This window comes from Doryrhamphus excisus, chromosome 20, assembly GCF_030265055.1.
Source record: "Doryrhamphus excisus isolate RoL2022-K1 chromosome 20, RoL_Dexc_1.0, whole genome shotgun sequence".
Taxonomy (NCBI): domain Eukaryota; kingdom Metazoa; phylum Chordata; class Actinopteri; order Syngnathiformes; family Syngnathidae; genus Doryrhamphus; species Doryrhamphus excisus.
The window spans coordinates 2,268,059-2,287,061 of NC_080485.1; the positions used below are offsets into that span (position 1 = coordinate 2,268,059).

The 19,003-nt window shown below is 40.6% G+C and overlaps 1 protein-coding gene across 1 annotated transcript in view; it reads left to right on the forward strand.

The window, feature by feature from the left end:
• Nucleotides 1-1,871: 1,871 nt before the first annotated feature.
• slc35f3b (solute carrier family 35 member F3b) overlaps nucleotides 1,872-19,003 on the forward strand; it is a 68,593-nt gene continuing 51,461 nt past the window's right edge. The window contains exons 1-2 of the mRNA XM_058058293.1: nucleotides 1,872-2,129; nucleotides 3,004-3,218. Coding sequence (XP_057914276.1) covers nucleotides 2,032-2,129; nucleotides 3,004-3,218 — 313 coding nt within the window. The 5' untranslated portion in view covers nucleotides 1,872-2,031. The remainder of the gene's footprint in view (nucleotides 2,130-3,003; nucleotides 3,219-19,003) is intronic.

Sequence of the window (19,003 nt, forward strand, 5' to 3'; positions counted from 1 at the left end):
TAAGGCATTCAGAAGACACATTCAAAGATGCTGTGATGATATGTAATATCATAATGTAATGTAATAATAACTCGCTAAATGTACTGCAAAAAAAGTCAGTAAGGATAATTCATAATGCCGCCTACAGAGAACATACTAACTCCTTATTTCTAAAATCACAAATACTTCAACTTGCTGATATAGTTCATCTTCAAACAGCTAAAATCATTTTGGTACGAGGTGCATTATTAAAAAAACAAAAAACAAACAAAAAAAAACCCTTAAACTGTATTATGGAAAGCAGGAAGTGAACAAATGTAACAGTTAGTGATTGTAAAAGTACCAGATGGAGGGGTAGGATTTAATAAGCTTTGCTTCTTCCTACTCCTTTTGGACATGTGGAACTGGGAACTGATTATGGGATGCACTCAATTGGAATCTGATGCATGTTCAAATGAAATAAAACCATTACCATTACCATTACCATTACCATTACCATTACCATTACCATTACCATTACCATTACCATTACCATGACAGTAGGTTTTTATCGGGGGTTTGAATAATCTTGCAACGGGCACAATAATCCCTAACATGAGCTACTGTTGTGGCCGTAACATGCCAAGGTAAATGAAACTCTGAACCCCAAAATGTCACTTCCTGTCCTCGAGCACCGGAACACGCAACCTGAAGAACATCACACACAAGCCCGAGTCTTATCTCTATCTCTATCTCTATCTTATCTCTATATTGAGTAGTAGGAATAGGACAAGTGACTGTAGGGGTGTTATATCATGTCTAGAGGGCTCTAATAATAAACATGGATTTGTAAACAGGTTTTCTATTATGATAGAAATAACATTCATTCATTCATTTTCTATCGCTTATCCTCACGAGGGTCGTGGGGGGTGCTGGAGCCTATCCCAGCTGTCTTCGGGCGAGAGGCGGGGTACACCCTGGACTGGTGGCCAGCCAATCACAGGGCACATATAGACAAACAACCATTCACACTCACATTCATACCTATGGACAATTTGGAGTGGCTAATTAACCTAGCATGTTTTTGGAATGTGGGAGGAAACCGGAGTACCCGGAGAAAACCCACGCATGCACGGGGAGAACATGCAAACTCCACACAGAGATGGCCGAGGGTGGAATTGAACCCTCGGCCACTCCAAATTGTCCATAGGTATGAATGTGAGTGTGAATGGTTGTTTGTCTATATGTGCCCTGTGATTGGCTGGCCACCAGTCCAGGGTGTACCCCGCCTCTCACCCGAAGACAGCTGGGATAGGCTCCAGCACCCCCCGCGAGGAAAAAGCGGTAGAAAATGAATGAATGAGTTTTGGCGACTCATTGAAATACATCCTGTCGAACAGTCAACAAAAAGAACATGTTAGCCTCCTGTCAATCAAGTCAGACAGGTTAGACTTAATATATTAAGTCACACATCAGAATGCATTTAAATAATGCTGGCATACATTTGCATTCATGCATAATCAGTATTTACTGTCATGCATATTTACAATCCATACTTGGAAATAATCCCACACCATGTATGGCATATACTTGGGAAACTGTGTGGAGCACAGGTGGAAACTTTTTATTTTATTGAAAAAAAAAAAAAAAGACAACATTATATGAAATATTTGAATAATAAGCGTGTATATTCAATAAAGTAGCACAATCTAAGGAGCCGTAATGCCTTGGCAAGCAGTTCCAATGTACATACAGTACATACAGTACATAAAGTACACACATGAGGTGTTTTTCTGTTCTCCAACTGCCCACCATCTCAATTGCATTATTTGTGTGCCCCATCTAGCCAGCAGGGGGCGCTGCAGCAGCGCTTCGTGCACCAGCGAGCGCGTCTGCATTCGAGAGTAGGACGAGTGAGTAGTAAAGTGCTCAGCATATGTTGGCGGGTGTGAAAGCTGCAGGATGATGGGACTTCATTCCGGTCTCCTCCGTGAGACCGAGGACTGTTGACTGGCACTGGTCCCCGTGTACTGGTCCCCGGGCACTGGTCCCCGTGTACTGGTCCCAGTAAGGATGTACGGGGACGGGGAGGGCACCGTGTGGGACCTGGTCGGGCGACCCCACCGGGACTGTATGTGCTACCTTGGACCTCCGACTAACTTGATGCCGATGTAAGCTGAATTATTGATCTTTTTAACGACTTGCGTTAACCTGTTGCACGCAATTGTACTACATACTACTGTATTGTTAGAATCAAAGTAAATATACAGTGTTGTGTAGTATTTGCCTTTTCATTATGATTATGGAGCAACCCATTACAACTCTATTATTGATAGTGTTATGTTTTATATAATATGTTTATATATATGTTTTATTTAACTAATTAATCTTATTGAAATCAGTCAGGATGTTAATTTTGCTTGGTTAGAATTGTGCCTTGTTATTGTTTTTCCCTATGGAGAAACATGCCTGTATTATTTTTAATGTATGTGCAACTAAGCAGTTGCCTGGAAGGCATTTGTTGCATAACAAGCAAAGGGATGAATTTATGAAATATATGAGCTTTCAGCTTCATTGGTGCAATATAATGCTGATGTTTTTATACTATTATTATATTTGTTTTATGAAACCTGCTAGATTTGGTTATCAGGAAATGAGATTGATGTGCTTCTGCATGTATACGGGGGGAACTCAACGACCCCCATTATATGACCATGTAGCCCAGAGCTGCCACTAATATGTGAGCAACATATCACTTATGATTGATTCTTTACTTCTCTAGAAGCTTCTCGGAGCCGCACATCCATAGTAGGTCAATGCAAGCCTGCAACAGCAATCACTCGTACTTAATGTCTATCATGCAATGCTGGGCCGAGGCAGGACCAGTGAAGGGTGATGATTCCTCTACTTTGCATGTGAGGAGGTGCAGAGGACCCGATGTGTGCAACATGCAAGACTCTCTTGTTGCAGCACACAGCTCGCATGTCGTGCAAAATCCACCGTCACCTTCACACCATCTCCGCTTTTGTCCTCTTCTCGTCCCAGCGGGATGCGCAAGTCGCCCGAAGTGAGCCCCAGAAGGCTTTCGGACATCAGCCCTCAGCTCAGACAGCTCAAGTACCTCGTGGTGGACGAGGCCATCAAAGAGGACCTCAAGTCTTCCCGCTCAGTTGAGGACATCAACAGCGCATCCATAGAGGAGCGAATACTGCGGATCACCGGCTACTACGGCTACCAACCTTGGAGTGCCAGCTACAAGAGTGAGTCAATAGAGTGCTAAATATTTCATGGCTGATTCGTGGTGGAGGGAGGTCAGCTCGAGGTTCTTGGGAACTTGTTGAGGAAGAACATAAAGCTGCTGATATTGGAACAGTTGACCTTCGTTATTGGAGAACTCGGCAGGGAAATTCATTTTTGCTTTCCATTAACTTTAGCTGCTTTGTTCTCGAGAGCAGTGCTCTCTTCCTGCATCACGTGACATAGTACCGGCTGCATCACATGACATAGTACCTGCTGCATCACGTGACATAGTACCGGCTGCATCACGTGACATAGTACCGACTGCATCACGTGACATAGTACCGGCTGCATCACATGACATAGTACCTGCTGCATCACGTGACATAGTACCTGCTGCATCACGTGACATGGTACCGGCTGCATCACGTGACATAGTACCGGCTGCATCACGTGACATAGTACCGGCTGCATCACGTGACATAGTACCTGCTGCATCACGTGACATAGTACCTGCTGCATCACGTGACATAGTATCGGCTGCATCACGTGACATAGTACCGGCTGCATCACGTGACATAGTACCTGGTGCATCACGTGACATAGTACCTGGTGCATCACGTGACATAGTACCTGGTGCATCACGTGACATAGTACCTGGTGTATCACGTGACATAGTACCTGCTGCATCACGTGACATAGTACCGGTTGCATCACATGACATCGTACCGGCTGCATCACATGACATAGTACCAGCTGCATCACGTGACATAGTACCTGCTGCATCACGTGACATAGTACCGGCTGTATCACGTGACATAGTACCGGCTGCATCACGTGACATAGTACCGGCTGCATCACGTGACATAGTACCGGCTGCATCACGTGACATAGTAGTACCGGCTGCATCATGTGACATAGTACCTGGTGCATCACGTGACATAGTACCGGCTGCATCACGTGACATAGTACCGGCTGTATCACGTGACATAGTACTGGCTGCATCACGTGATATAGTACCGGCTGCATCACGTGACATAGTACCTGGTGCATCACGTGACATAGTACCGTCTGCATCACGTGACATAGTACCTGCTGCATCACGTGACATAGTACCGGCTGCATCACGTGACATAGTACCTGCTGCATCACGTGACATAGTACCGGCTGCATCACGTGACATAGTACCTGCTGCATCACGTGACATAGTACCGGCTGCATCACGTGACATAGTACCTGCTGCATCACGTGACATAGTACCGGCTGCATCACGTGACATAGTACCGGCTGCATCACGTGACATAGTACCGGCTGCATCACGTGACATCGTACCTGGTGCATCACGTGACATAGTACCGGCTGCATCACGTGACATAGTACCGGCTGTATCACATGACATAGTACCTGCTGCATCATGTGACATAGTACCTGGTGCATCACGTGACATAGTACCTGGTGCATCACGTGACATAGTACCGGCTGCATCACGTGACATAGTACCGGCTGCATCACGTGACATAGTACCGGCTGCATCACGTGACATAGTACCGGCTGCATCACGTGACATAGTACCAGCTGCATCACGTGACATAGTACCAGCTGTATCATGTGACATAGTACCTGGTGCCGCCTATTCCACAGGATGAAGCTGGTAGTTGAAGAACACACACTCTTGATCCAAAATTCGTGACGACTCCAAACATCCAAACATGTTTTTTGTCATAATTCCGTTCCAAAAGATCAGAAGAAAACTGTAACGTATGAAGTAACGTATGTTACATTATTATGTAACAGTGTGGCAGGTCGTACTTTTCCACAAACTTCCGTTTCTGGGTCATGTTATTGTTGTTAGGAGAAGCTCGGAGTAGAACCTCTGCTCCTTTGCATCGAGAAGAGCCAGAGGAGGTGGCTTGGACATCTCCATGAGGAGGTGTTCAGTGTACGTCTGACCGGTAGAAGGCCTCAGGGAAGACCTGGGTCACGTTGGAGAGACTATGTCTCTCAACTGGATCCCCAACGCCCATGTGTTTTTTCCTGGTGCTGCATAGACCAGTAGGACCAGTGAGGATGACGTGAAATACTTAGAAGCTCCTCAAACTCGTCAGTATGTTCACCAACCGTGCTGGGCTTTGATGATTACTTTGGAAAGCATCAGAGTTGCTTTAGTTGGCCGCAGACGGCAGAGCGAGCGTTTGTTTCACTGACGTGTGTGCAATCAGAATGCTAAAACTCTGCCTAGCAAGCAGCTTGGAGGAGATGATTCTTTGAAGAAAAAGGCTCCCGACGCATCTTCTTCTCACGTGTCACATTTTCTATCTTCAGTATCACAAGATCTTTGTGTCATTTTGGGGGGGGGCGGAGTTTAGCACTCGATTGCCTCTGATTCTGGATGAAAGCCATGGATAAAATCCCACCTTGCTGTTGGACATCATGGAAACATGTGCTTTGCAGAGATTTGGGGAAAGTACTCACAGGTGAAGGAAAGAGTTCTTCTTGTCATCTGAATCGGATTTTTCCGACATTCACTCACATGCTCCTCGGAAAAAAACATTGCAGCGACTTCCTCACAAACTTCCCAAATTATTGTCCTCGTCCTTTTTAGTCTCACTTGCAAAAGGATTTAGTTAAACAAATGTTGTCTCTGGTTGGGCTGCACGGTGGACAAGTGGTTAGCACGCAGGCCTCACAGATAGGAGACCCGAGTTCAATTCCACCCTTTGTGTGGAGTTTGCATGTTCTCCCCGTGCATGCGTGGGTTTTCTCCGGGTACTCCGGTTTCCTCCCACATTCCAAAAACATGCTAGGTTAATTAGCCACTCCAAATTGTCCATAGGTATGAAAAACAAATTAGTGCAAAGGTGACTATAGGGGTGTTAGTTCATGTTTAGAGGACTCTAATAATGGTAAAATGAATGTGAATGGTTGTTTGTCTATATGTGCCCTGTGATTGGCTGGCCACCAGTCCAGGGTGTACCCCGCCTCTCGCCCGAAGATAGCTGGGATAGGCTCCAGCATATCCACAGGTTATCGTGAGGATAAGCGGTAGAAAATGAATGAATGAATGAATGAATGTCTCCGGTCGTACAAAATCTTTGAATTTGCCACAAGGGGAGCACAGATGGGGGTCATATTTAATTATGCAAACACAAAAATTGTGTATGTGCATCACTACCCTGCAGTAGTTGTTGCTGTAGTAGTACTCGAGTAATCGTAGTAGCAGCGGTAACACAAGCTGCACGCAACACTGGAAAGTCGCATACTTTGAGGAACAAAAGCCACATAACTCATACATTAATTAATTATTCAAGAATCCGTGCATTTATGCTTCATAATTACAAACTAATTGTGCTTTTTATACAAATGTGCTTTTTAGTAGAACATGTGTCTTCATTCCTCACTGAGACCAAGTGTGACTGGGGACAAAAACTGCAAGAAAATGTGGAAACTAGAGCTAAAAGCTTGGATGTTGTCACTGTTAACAAATAACACAAAGCTTTTCTGTCATACTGTAAGTGTTGTTCAAACTTTTTTACATCAAAGTGACTGTCGCATCATTTGACTTTCCAGTATGCAGCCTTCTGTGGGAAAAGCTGGGACACAAAACTACATTTAAACAATCTGATATGCTAAGGGTGTCCAAAGTCAGGCCCGGGGGCCATTCGAAGCCCACAGCTTTGTTTTTTATTGGAAATTAACCAAAAAAGGTGCAGTGTAACGAGCTGACATGTGATACTAATAATTAATGAAATAACTAAGAGATCATAGGAAGTGCTGGAGCCTATCCCAGCTGTCTTCGGGCGAGAGGCGGGGTACACCCTGGACTGGTGGCCAGCCAATCACAGGGCACATATAGACAAACAACCATTCACATTCATTTTACCATTATTAGAGTCCTCTAAACATGAACTAACACCCCTATAGTCACCTTTGCACTAATTTGTTTGTTTTTTTCACTTTTTTTTTTTTTAAATCTGTTTTTAACTTTTTATACCTATGGACAATTTGGAGTGGCTAATTAACCTAGCATGTTTTTGGAATGTGGGAGGAAACCGGAGTACCCGGAGAAAACCCACGCATGCACGGGGAGAACATGCAAACTGGAATTGAACCCTGGTCTCCTAGCTGTGAGGTCTGCGCGCTAACCACTAGACCGCCGTGCCGCCTTCATGGTGCTATATTTGTTAATAAATTGTTATGTTTTTGTAAAACAACCATATTTTGGTGTTGTTTATGTTGTGGCATGGATATTTTGCTTTGATAAATCTGTCAAAATCATGAAAAGTGGCCACCACTGAGAAGGATGTCTGGGATTGAACGAGTGAATAATAATACTCTTTGACTCTGATAACAGTTTTCTTTTTAAATAAAGTATATTTCAATTGTCCAAATGCCGCCCTTGCTAGAAAATGTTAGGACACCCCTGTTTTAAGGGGCCATACAGTACGACTGCATTTTACCTGTAATATATAATAAGCATGCAAACACACACTTAGGTATTCACACTGGAGGTGGCCTATTACTCTATCGCAGGGGTGCTCACACTTTTTCAGCATGCGAGCTACTTTTAAAATGACCGAGTCAAAATGATCTACCCACTACAAAAATGCAAAATATCTATTTATTTTCAAATGTATTGAGGATTATTTGTACGTACAATGTATGTTGATGTACCTTACATAACCAAATGAGCCAATATTGCAAAACACACATAATTAACTATTAACATTTTTTGTAATTACCTGAGTTTACTTTGATGACTTGCACTGAATTGAACCAGCCAGGGATGCATAGTCCGGACAGTAGCTGCTGATAGCCAGCCTCAAGCACACTTCCAAATGTTTATCAGTCATGGATAATATCCGTATCATAATATCCGTATAATATTCCATATCCATATGGAAGTGATATGTTTTTTGCCTTTTTACTTGGTCCAGTTTTTGCCTTTTTACTTGGTCCAGCTCCTTCACTCATTTTAGTGACCATAAACTTTCGCGAGGGCTTAAAATCTCGCAATTCGCCGACTAGCTTAGCACTTTGCATCGTTGTTTACGCATGAGCGGTGACCTAAAGGTCAAAATTCAGTTGTCATCTGATTGGTTGTCCTGTATGTCAATCAAGTAACGGGGATGGATGATAGGCTGACATCGTAAGTTCTGCTGCACTTAGAGACGTTGTTTGATTTGATTGGTCGCCCGAAGGGCAACATTCAGTTGTCATCTGAATGGCTGCCCTGTATATCAATCAAGTGACGGCATTGATGCTGGGATGATATTTTTTTAATGTCACGCCGCGATCGACCAGCGATCGACCAGTACCACCTCCGCGATCGACCGGTAGCTCGCGATCGACTTAATGAGCACCCCTGCTCTATCGTCTCCGTGTCACTGAGAGTTAAGTGACTGGGATGTCACGACGTCACACACTCAAAATGACCTGAGCATTCCAGATGTGCACATTGTAGTATCACAGCTGTCCAAAACCTCAGTACTTAAAGTATTGTTACCATTGGCTGCACAGTAGGGTGCATCAAAAAACACAATTATTGAATTTTGATATGGCTGGGTACTAAAAGTGTTCCAATATATGAAGAGCTTGCAAATCCAATTTTCACTAAGTTGCATGTTTTTCATGAGTTTAATAGACCTCTGTCATGTGTATCCAAATCACATATTTTGGTCTTGAAATCATTTTTAAAAATATGAAAAAAAAGTGATATGAAATTTATGCTTTCAACCAAAAGGCGCTATTTCCATTTCAGATTTCAACCAAAAGGAGCTAAATCCCTTTCTTTATTCTTTATTCTGATTGGCCCAAGTTTCCCATCTATTGATAATCTGACCAATCAGAGAGAAGAATACAATTGGCACTGCACATACAGAAAGCCAGTATCAGTGTGCATCCTGTTTTGTTTGTGTACATTAAGTACACGTATGATAGTTACAGTATGTTATGCAATTCAAATTGTGTTTTTACAGTATTCTGTAACATGGAAGTGTTTTTTACGCCATAAAAGGCATGTCTCTACCTTGACACCTCCAACTTTCATGAGAAACATTATTTTACTTGTACTAAAAAACATACAATGTAAAGAGTTTGTAATGAGATGATTTTTGTCACTGTCACCTTCATGGTGCAGTCAAATATGAGCACTGCTTTTAATAACATTTTTATTAATTTAATTAATAATAATTATTTTGTATTGTATGTTGAGAATGGCTTCTGTGTTGTAATTATTTTATTAGCATAGCACATTAAAGCACCTTACATTCTTTTACAACAATGCCATTGAAGAAGTTAAAGGTGACGTCAAATTTATTTCAGGCAAAAGGCGCTAAATCCGAAAAAAAAAATTAATTAAAAAAAATATATAAAATACATGGTGTGTGCAGGATTTTTATAGCATGCATTTTTATGACCTATATTGATAGCTCTTTCATTTGCAATATAGACTTGATGACCAAATAGATTGATATGTGCGTAATTAAAAATCATTGATTTTCTCGAAATCAGTCAAAATGGATTTAGCGCCTTTTGGTTGCAAGCTCTTCATATGTAGAAACAACACATAGAAAATATTTTTCCAATACATGATTATTTAGGGGTGCCACCATACATCTGTTTTTGTGGAATAAAGTGGTGAACAGTTCAATGGTCGCCATGGAGATTTAAGGTGATCTTTATGTTTTTGTTGGTATTTATACTCCTATCACATATTACTAGCAAATTTGTGGTTTTGTCTTTGTAATTTGAATGATTTGTAGTCATATTTATAGGTATTTAGTGCTCATTGCCTCTACTGTAGCTAACATTAGCTAGCTACAGTTTGCTAATGACAGTTAGCTAATAGCTGAGCAGGCATAACATCAACAACAGTAATAAAGAGTAGACAGTATTGCTGATGCTTCATATTTATTGAGAGTGGTACTACATAATCCTACATAATGTGATATACACTTGTCCATGTATTATTTTATTCCGAAATTTTCCAAAAGTTTATGTGTGAGGTGGCACCCCTAAATCTCAATGGATTTCCTCAAAACTTTGCAAAAGACATTTTTATGTTCATTAGAAAAAAATGGAATGCCCGCCAAATTGATATTATGAATTTAAAATTTCCCATTCAAATTTGATGCGCCCTACTGTACAGTGTTTGTCATCGTGTTATATTATGTAACCACTTGCTGCTTGGTACAGAATCAATTATGTCGGATTGGATTTTGGTAAGCTTTTGGCTTCTTACTTAGACTTACTTTACTATAGGGGTGTTATTTCATGTCTACAGGGCTCTAATCATGTTGATAAACATAGTCATAAACAGGTTTTCTATGCTCTAACTGGAAAAATATTCAGTTTATTATTAAAATTATTAAATCATTTTTCAAAAGCTGTCCCTCTTGTTGATGATTTTGACTTTTTGATTTTTCAAGGTACACAGAATATTGTGTTCTTGGGCTAAATACGTAGACATGGTATATACCAAAGGAAATATTAGACTCTATCTTTCTTTAGTAAAAAGAGTATGTTTCTCCCTTTTTGCAGGCTTTAGTAATCAGCAGAACATAGGCAAGTTTCAGTAAAATATGGGTAAAAAAAAGGCTTTTTGTGCAAAGATACATTTCAAGCATAACTTTCACTTTGACCCAAATGTTGTCATATTTAGCCAAAATGCCGACATAATGAATATGAAACATAAATAACACAAAAATGGTTGTTTTACATGAAAATAACAGCATGAAGTATTTATAATTGTCACATTTGCAACTGAACTACGCATGTGTATGTCCATACATATGCGTACATATACGTGTACATATGCACACGTGTGTGCATGTGTTAAAGTTTTCCTTCAATGTGTAACCTCCATCACGCAACACCGGTCCAAATCCTTCCACTTCCTTTGCTGCTCTTTTACAAGGCAAGGATGCCACTTTGTGTCTGTTTTTGGGGTTGAAAACATGCTCTCTTTTATTGTAGAGTTGCATCATCACCTCTTTGTGCCTCTCAAAAAAACCCCAAAAAACTAAAAGACTACAAAACTACTTCAGGTCTGGAATCTAATGTATTAATATCGGTATATCAGCTGTAGGTCAGAAAGGCGATATTGAGCATCTCTAGAAGGGACCACACGTGTGGAAGTGAAGGCCACACCAGTACGCTGCTGGTGCCGCTTCAAAGAGTCCAACATCATGAAAAACTGTGATCATGAAGTCAAAGTGCTGGTGAGTCACATTCCCTGGAGTCGTACGGCATATACTAAATCTCTGGGACTCAATCTTATCTCCCCATTTCCAGCATGTCACTTTTGACCCGTGCCTGTTTTGACCTCAAACTATTACATTATCTTGCCTGTGTGGCATCATCATCATCATCATCATCACTGAACACCGCTGTAAATCATCACATGACACATAATTATCATTATGCTGTTAATATTATTAGCAAAACAAATGCTTGTTTGTTGTGAGGCAGGCACTTTTAATTGAGCCTGATAATGGATGCCCTCTGCGACTCCCTCACACCTTCATACGCGTCACTAAGCACGTCAAGCCATTGAAAAAAGTGTAGCAGAGATACCCTATTAACACGATTTGAAAGAAAATCCACCTGTACTCGTTGCCATGGTTGCGAGATTGCACCAAACAATAACAGTGCTATTTTCCATAAACTTGCACAGTCAAAGCTGCTTTATGATGTGTGCATTTTTGCTCTAAAACGCTGTTGGTGTGGAAACAATATAACAAACAATATACAGCCCATAATGTCAAGATGCCCTTACAGGTTTGGTCGCAAAGTTAGTCTTGTTTTTTTTTGGCTTGGCTTCTAAGTTGAGCTCAGGTTTTGGTCGTGGTGAAACCCAGGTTGCAGGAACATCCTGAAAGAGTCCATGCTGGTTTGTACCTGGCTGTGACAGTCCTGCCAGGGTAGGAATGACTTTGATTGACAATTGGACTTGTCAGTTTTTCTAAACTCAGCTTGAAGAAAGTGGAGAGGAAACATAATGTACAGTAAATCCCTCACTGAATTCTTTATTTATGAATGGAGTATTTTAGTAGTTAGAGCTTCTAAATACGGAGGGTAACATTATAATAATAATAACATCCCATAATCACAGTTACACTTGTATTACACAATATTATGCTCACACTAAAAAGATGATTTGATGATAATAGATTGTCCTTGAACCTAAGTAAATCTAAAATCATGCTGTTTTTTTACTAACAGCAGAAAGGACACGTACCAACAAATACAAATAGACGGTGTGGACATTGAAAGGGTGAACCAAAATACATTTCTGTGGATCACAATAGATGAAAATATGAGCCGGAAACCTCATATTACAAATATACAACATAATGTGGCCAGAAATATTTCAATATTGAACAAAGCAAAATTAGTTCTCAATCAGAAATCACTCCACACTCTTTATTGCTCTCTGGTTCTACCATATCTTACTTATTGTGTGGAAATATGGGCTAATAACTATAAAAGCAATCTTCACTGGCTAAATGTACTGCAAAAAAGGCCAGTAAGGATAATTCATAATGCCGCCTACAGAGAACATACTAACTCCTTATTTGTAAAATGACAAATACTTCAACTTGCTGATATAGTTCATCTTCAAACAGCTAAAATAATGCATAAGGCTAAAAATAAGCAATTAGCTAAAAATGTCATCCAATACTTCTCTACAAGAGAGGAGAAATATGATCTCAGGGAAGAAGTACATTTGAAACACTTCTATGCTAGGACTACGTTATGCTAGCCATAGCATTTCAGTATGTGGAATCAAACTATGGAATGGATTGAGTAAGGAAATCAAACAATGCACAACGATGAGCCAATTCAAGAAACAATACAAGCAGTTGATGTTTGCTAAATCCAAGGATGAAGAGTCTTGAACCAGTCATGATGTGCTATATATATCACTATATTGACACGCACTATGGTACCCATTATGGCATTGGATGCTCATATCACCCAGTACTTCGCTACGAGGTACATTATTAAAAAAAAAAACGAAAAAGAACCTTAAACTGTATTATGGAAAGCAGGAAGTGAACAAATGTAACAGTTAGTGATTGTAAAAGTACCAGATGGAGGGGTAGGATTTAATAAGCTTTGCTTCTTCCTACTCCTTTTGGACATGTGGAACTGGGAACTGATTATGGGATGCACTCAATTGGAATCTGATGCATGTTCAAATGAAATAAAACCATTACCATTACCATTACCATTACCATTACCATTACCATTACCATTACCATTAGCATTACCATATAGTAGACAAAATAACATTTAAATGTTGTATTGTCTGGTTAAATGACGCCAAAGTGTCAAATGATGAGGAAGTGAGTTTTGGATATTGCACTTTTTTTTCTACTGATGTCAATGCTTCCTTATATGGGCTACAGCTTCCCTATACTCTGTAAGCGCGGACCTCCGTATCTGGAAGTCCTTGAGAGTGATTGGGAGTGTGACCAATCACAGCGGAGTGGGTGGAGTAAATTTAAACAGACCATTTTGGAAATCCATTGGAAAATACAGCTGGAATAGATGCAGAATCTGGAAGATCTAGAAAGGTTTCTGGGCGGGGTATTGTGTGTAGCTGCTCTATAGGAGTCCACGACTCAGTACAAAGCACAAAAATGAGCATAAGTGAATTTGTAATGAATTATTTGTTTTGTCTTTGACTGTTTGCTGTGTGTTTGGTCTATGCTGTATTATAATATTACAGTTGGAGGAATAATTGCATAGAAAAGCACCAGTTTGTGAGATAACTACTTTGCTGTTGTTTATTTCTAAATAAAAATACAACTGTACATAAAATACAACTTCAGTTATGTATTATTTAGGGTTTTATAGAGGATATAATTCAGTTGGAGGGAATTTACTTGCTCACTGTAAGATCTCCAATATGCCAATTTAGCAGCCTTGCCTTGAAACTGATATTTTTCTTTATTTTTCTCAAGCGGCTGCACCTCCCTCAAACTATTCTGGTGACTCCTCACGCTTTGACAACCGTTGTACTCACGCATTACCTTTTATACAAAATCCTCCTAACTTGTCGTGAGAACAGATGGGTAAACATTTGTTTCTGTCCCGATGATTTAATGGTGTCAGATGTTCCCTTGTGTTGTAAAAATAAGATTCATATCTTCTCACCTTGTTTCCTTGCTGTCATTCACACTCTGTACTCACAGTGCTGAGTTGTGGAACGGCATCCTGGGAAATGCTGTCAATCAAACGCTGAAACAGAAGGAAAAAGAGGTAATTACGTTGAGAAATATCACAGCTGGATGGGTGTTATATCGATGTCATGGATTTGTAAAGGAAACATGGAGTACAGCGATAGAGTGAGCAAATAAAACAAACATTTTATGCTTTATTTCCCTGCTGATATGAACCCGTCACGGTGTGCATTCCACTGGAAGACAACGCTCTTCATGCATTGTGCAGAAAAAGTTGTTATGTTGGCGGGTGCTCACTCACATCATCCACATGACCAGTCGCCATGACGCTATGCCTCCATGCCTCCATGCCTCCATGCTCACACTCCTCTTCTAAACATAGGATACAGTAGAAGTCATTAAGAAAGTACTGCATCAGCATTTTTTCTATATATGCTTCCGTATTTATGCATACATATTTAAACCACGGATTCATGTTTTAGTGCATACTTCTACTGCATAGCATACGGAACATACAGTACCATACCCGGAGGACATGCACATCATTGCATATTTAATATTACACGAAAATAGCAACAGTTTGGGAGATATTGGGTCATTTGCACATGCAATATTTTTTTTCCTTAGCTTGGGCATATCTGTGGCTTTGGCGATGATGCTTGGTCTTTACAGTAAACATATGGAGTCATTGGTGGTTATATATATTCTCATATATCCTGATATGTGCAATTCAAATTGTGACATTATTTAAAAAATATTTTTATATTCAATTGTAAGTCTGTTTTTTTCCACATTGATAGCTCTAGTTCAAGAATCATGTGACTATTCTTTGAACAATTAAACATCAAATGCTATTTTATTATGGACTGAGCAAGCCCATATTGTTATTGCTGTTTAGTTATTATTCCGTATATCTTAATCTTCCCATTTTTGCGCGCGTAATGCGGCCAAAACCGCAAGAAGGACCCCCGCACATGTTACACCGCCGGAAACGTGGCGCTCGGGACTACAGCGGTATTTAGTTTTTGGAATGTTTTGTGTAACCATGGCGACGTTATTAACCAAAACGTTCAAAAATGGGCCACTAGATTAGGTACACTTTGTGCTATTTTTAGAACAGCTCATGCCAGAGAAAATAATGAGAATTTACAGACTTTTCACAGCCTTGTAGCTCAGCCATACGGCCACGTAGAAACGTGATTGATGGCTAGTTTTTTCGATAAACTTCTGAACTCTCTCTGTGGCTAAATGCTAATTGCTAGCATGTTAGCATTTAAGCTAATTTACTCATGTCTAAAGGCAAATACACACATGGCATGATGTAGGGAGGTTATAGGACAACCTTGGCACTTTCTAAACTTGAGGCTCTCTTGCTAGGTGCTAGCATGATGACTGTTAGCATGTTAGCATTTAAGCTATTTTACTCGTGTTTAAAGGCAAATACACACATGGCATGATGCAGGGAGGTTATAGGACAACCTTGGCAGTTTCTAAATTTGAGGCCCTCTTGCTAGGTGCTAGCATGATGACTGTTAGCATGTTAGCATTTTTGCTCATTTACTCATGTCTAAAGGCAAATACACACGTGGCATAATGTGGGGACACTATGGGACTGCCCCAAACTTTTCGGGACCTGAGGCTGTCTTGCTAGGAGCTAGCATGGTAGCCGTTAGCATGTTAGCATTTTAGCTAATTTACGAATGTCTAAAGGCAAATAGACACATGGCATGATGTGGGGACACTATGGGACTGCATCAACCTTTTCGGTAGTGGAGGCGTTCTTGCTAGGTGCTAGCACGGTAGCCGTTGGCACACCGGGCTCGAGGTTCACAGCACAGGTGGCAAGTCCATCAAAATTTCCGCGGGAATTTTCTAGTTAATAATAACAACAGTGCCTCTGCTGGTTGCAGCTGAGTAGCGCACACTATTTTGTTACTATACTACTAATACTCACAGTAAATAAATCAAAGATGAATCAACAGTTGTTCCATTGAATTAACACCATTATTAACAAATAATGCGGGAACATGTTGATATTGTCGTCACTGGTAGTATTTTTATACGTTTGAGACATGGACACCATTTGATCCATCTCTGGTACAGTGGAAGCAGCTTGTGTTGCATAACATCAAATGCATAATGGAGAGCGATGCATAGATCATCACACACCTGCTGGAGCTCACTAAAGTGGCGGATCTGCAAATCAGCTTTGTGACTTTGAAGATGGGACCTCAATGGCACGTCGTTCCACGGCTGGGCTTCCAAACGAGCGTCATCCAAAGTGGAGCAGATCGCTGCTGCAAGGGAGGATTCTCAGAAGAGCATTTGGACCATGTTGTTAATGAATGTCACTCAAAGACGGCAGAGCTCAGTTATATTTGACGTTGGTTTCGTTGTAGCGGAAACTAAATGGAAACTTGTAATTCTTACATTTCCGTATCGACGTTTCTTCTAATAGAAATGCTTTTTCATGGCAATCTCAGCTATGCAGACCCCATCTCCTCCTTCCTTTCATCTGGTGTTAATTTGAAGATCCCCATCCAGACGTGATGAATCTAGTGTGGCCGCACAGAAGAGCAGCATCGGGGCAAAGTGGAAATGAGGTTGTGCCAGCAATTAAGCGGCCGAGCAGGACACGTTAATACCAGGCTTCTCGTGATGATGATGATGATTTCACGCTAGTCCACTGAAGATGGTAAACATTTTGTAAACAACGAGTGCACCTCCTGCAGGGTTCACACTCTTTCCAGCGGTGACTCACGTTGCCAGAGGCAGACGGTAAATAGACGGTGACTAATTCATGTTTGTTTTAGACCTGATACTTTATCCCGTGGGCTAAATGATGACACAAACAAGGTTGTGTTGTGATGAAAATATTCAAGTGGATCTGCCAGTACCCTCAAATAATACTAGGTAAGGTTCTTCAATGTACGTTGCACTGTTTCTGACCACTTATTTTAGATATTATTTTGCTTTCCCTTTAAAGACAGAATCAGGCGCAGACACGGAGGAGAGGAAAGCCTTGGCTGGAGATGTGCAACAACAAGTCAGCTGGATTTGAATACCTGGAGATTCATTTGGAGAGTGGTTTACTTTTGCCCGAGGGCAGTGAGAAACTGGTGCTGTTTGTATTTGTTTTACTAAAATGGCTTCCAAATGAAGTAGCTTTGCTAACTTTTTATTGCGACAAAAACACAAGATCATATCCATGCCTGTGGTTAAAGAAGACATACAGTAAACCTCGGATATATCGGATTCAATTGTTCCCACTGGTTTTGTCCGATATAAGCGAAATCCGTTATATGCGTATACCGGAAAATGTCCGTTTTACGCATATATCGGATTTATATCCGTTATAAAAAGGCACTTCCTTGACTATGTTTCCAATGTACCTGGACTGGGCAATGAAAAGAGACGTAAGGTAATGAGAATTGAACTTTATTGGACTCTGAGCATAACAAATTGTTAATTAAGCTAGGCCCTGTTACGCCCGTCAGGCCTACGTTATTTCCGATAATGAGGTTAAGATCTCATTCACTGCTGTGCTAGTATTATTGACGTCACTCACTTTTATATTTGTCCTAAATCTGGAGCCAGGAGAAAGACAATAGCCAGTGACATCAACAAAATTAGCATAACGATGCGGCCATCCGATATATGCCAGGGAAATTTCATGGAAATGCATTGGAACTGGACTGGAGATTTTGGCTGAAATAGGCGAAATCCGTTATAAAAAATCCGATATATGCAATGAATTTTTATTGGAAATGCATTGCAGAAAAATCTGTTTTTTTTATCTGTCCGTTGTGAGCAAATTTCCGATTTATCCGAGTCCGATATATCCGAGGTTTACTGTACTTGGGGATGCTTATTTTCTTACAACATCCTTATTATTTTATTAAATAATTTTGTAATTCCGTTTGCGAGTGGTTTATGATCATTCGGCAGTGATGTGCTGTCCTGCCTGCCATCATTGTACTTCGCTAACTACTACTTTCTGTGTACTGGATCCTCTCGTTTATCACGGTGGATTGGGTCCAGACCGAACCGTGATTTTCATGAACCGTGAATTTCATGAAATAGGATTCATTATCGTAGTTAGGTTAGAGCACATATGACGTATGACTTTATAAATGATCACTTTTACCATTATTATTCATTCATTCATTCATTCATTCATTTTCTACCGCTTTTCCTCACAAGGGTCACGGTTGATGCTGGAGCCTATCCCAGCTGTCTTTGGGCGAGAGGCGGGGTACACCCTGGACTGGTGGCCAGCCAATCACAGGGCACATATAGACAAACAACCATTCACATTCATTTTACCATTATTAGAGTCCTCTAAACATGAACTAACACCCCTATAGTCACCTTTGCACTAATTTGTTTGTTTTTTTCACTTTTTTTTTCTTTTAATCTGTTTTTAATATCTAACATTTTATATCTGACTGCTGTGTGCCGCCCCGCCCACGCTTTTCCTCATGTTTTAACTGTGTATTAACCAATGAATGTTGTATTTTGGTGTGTCTTCTACTCTGTTTACTTGCTTTTATTCAACTCCATTCTTCTGTAAAGTGTCTTTGAGTATTTTGAAAAGCGCTATACAAATAAAATGTATT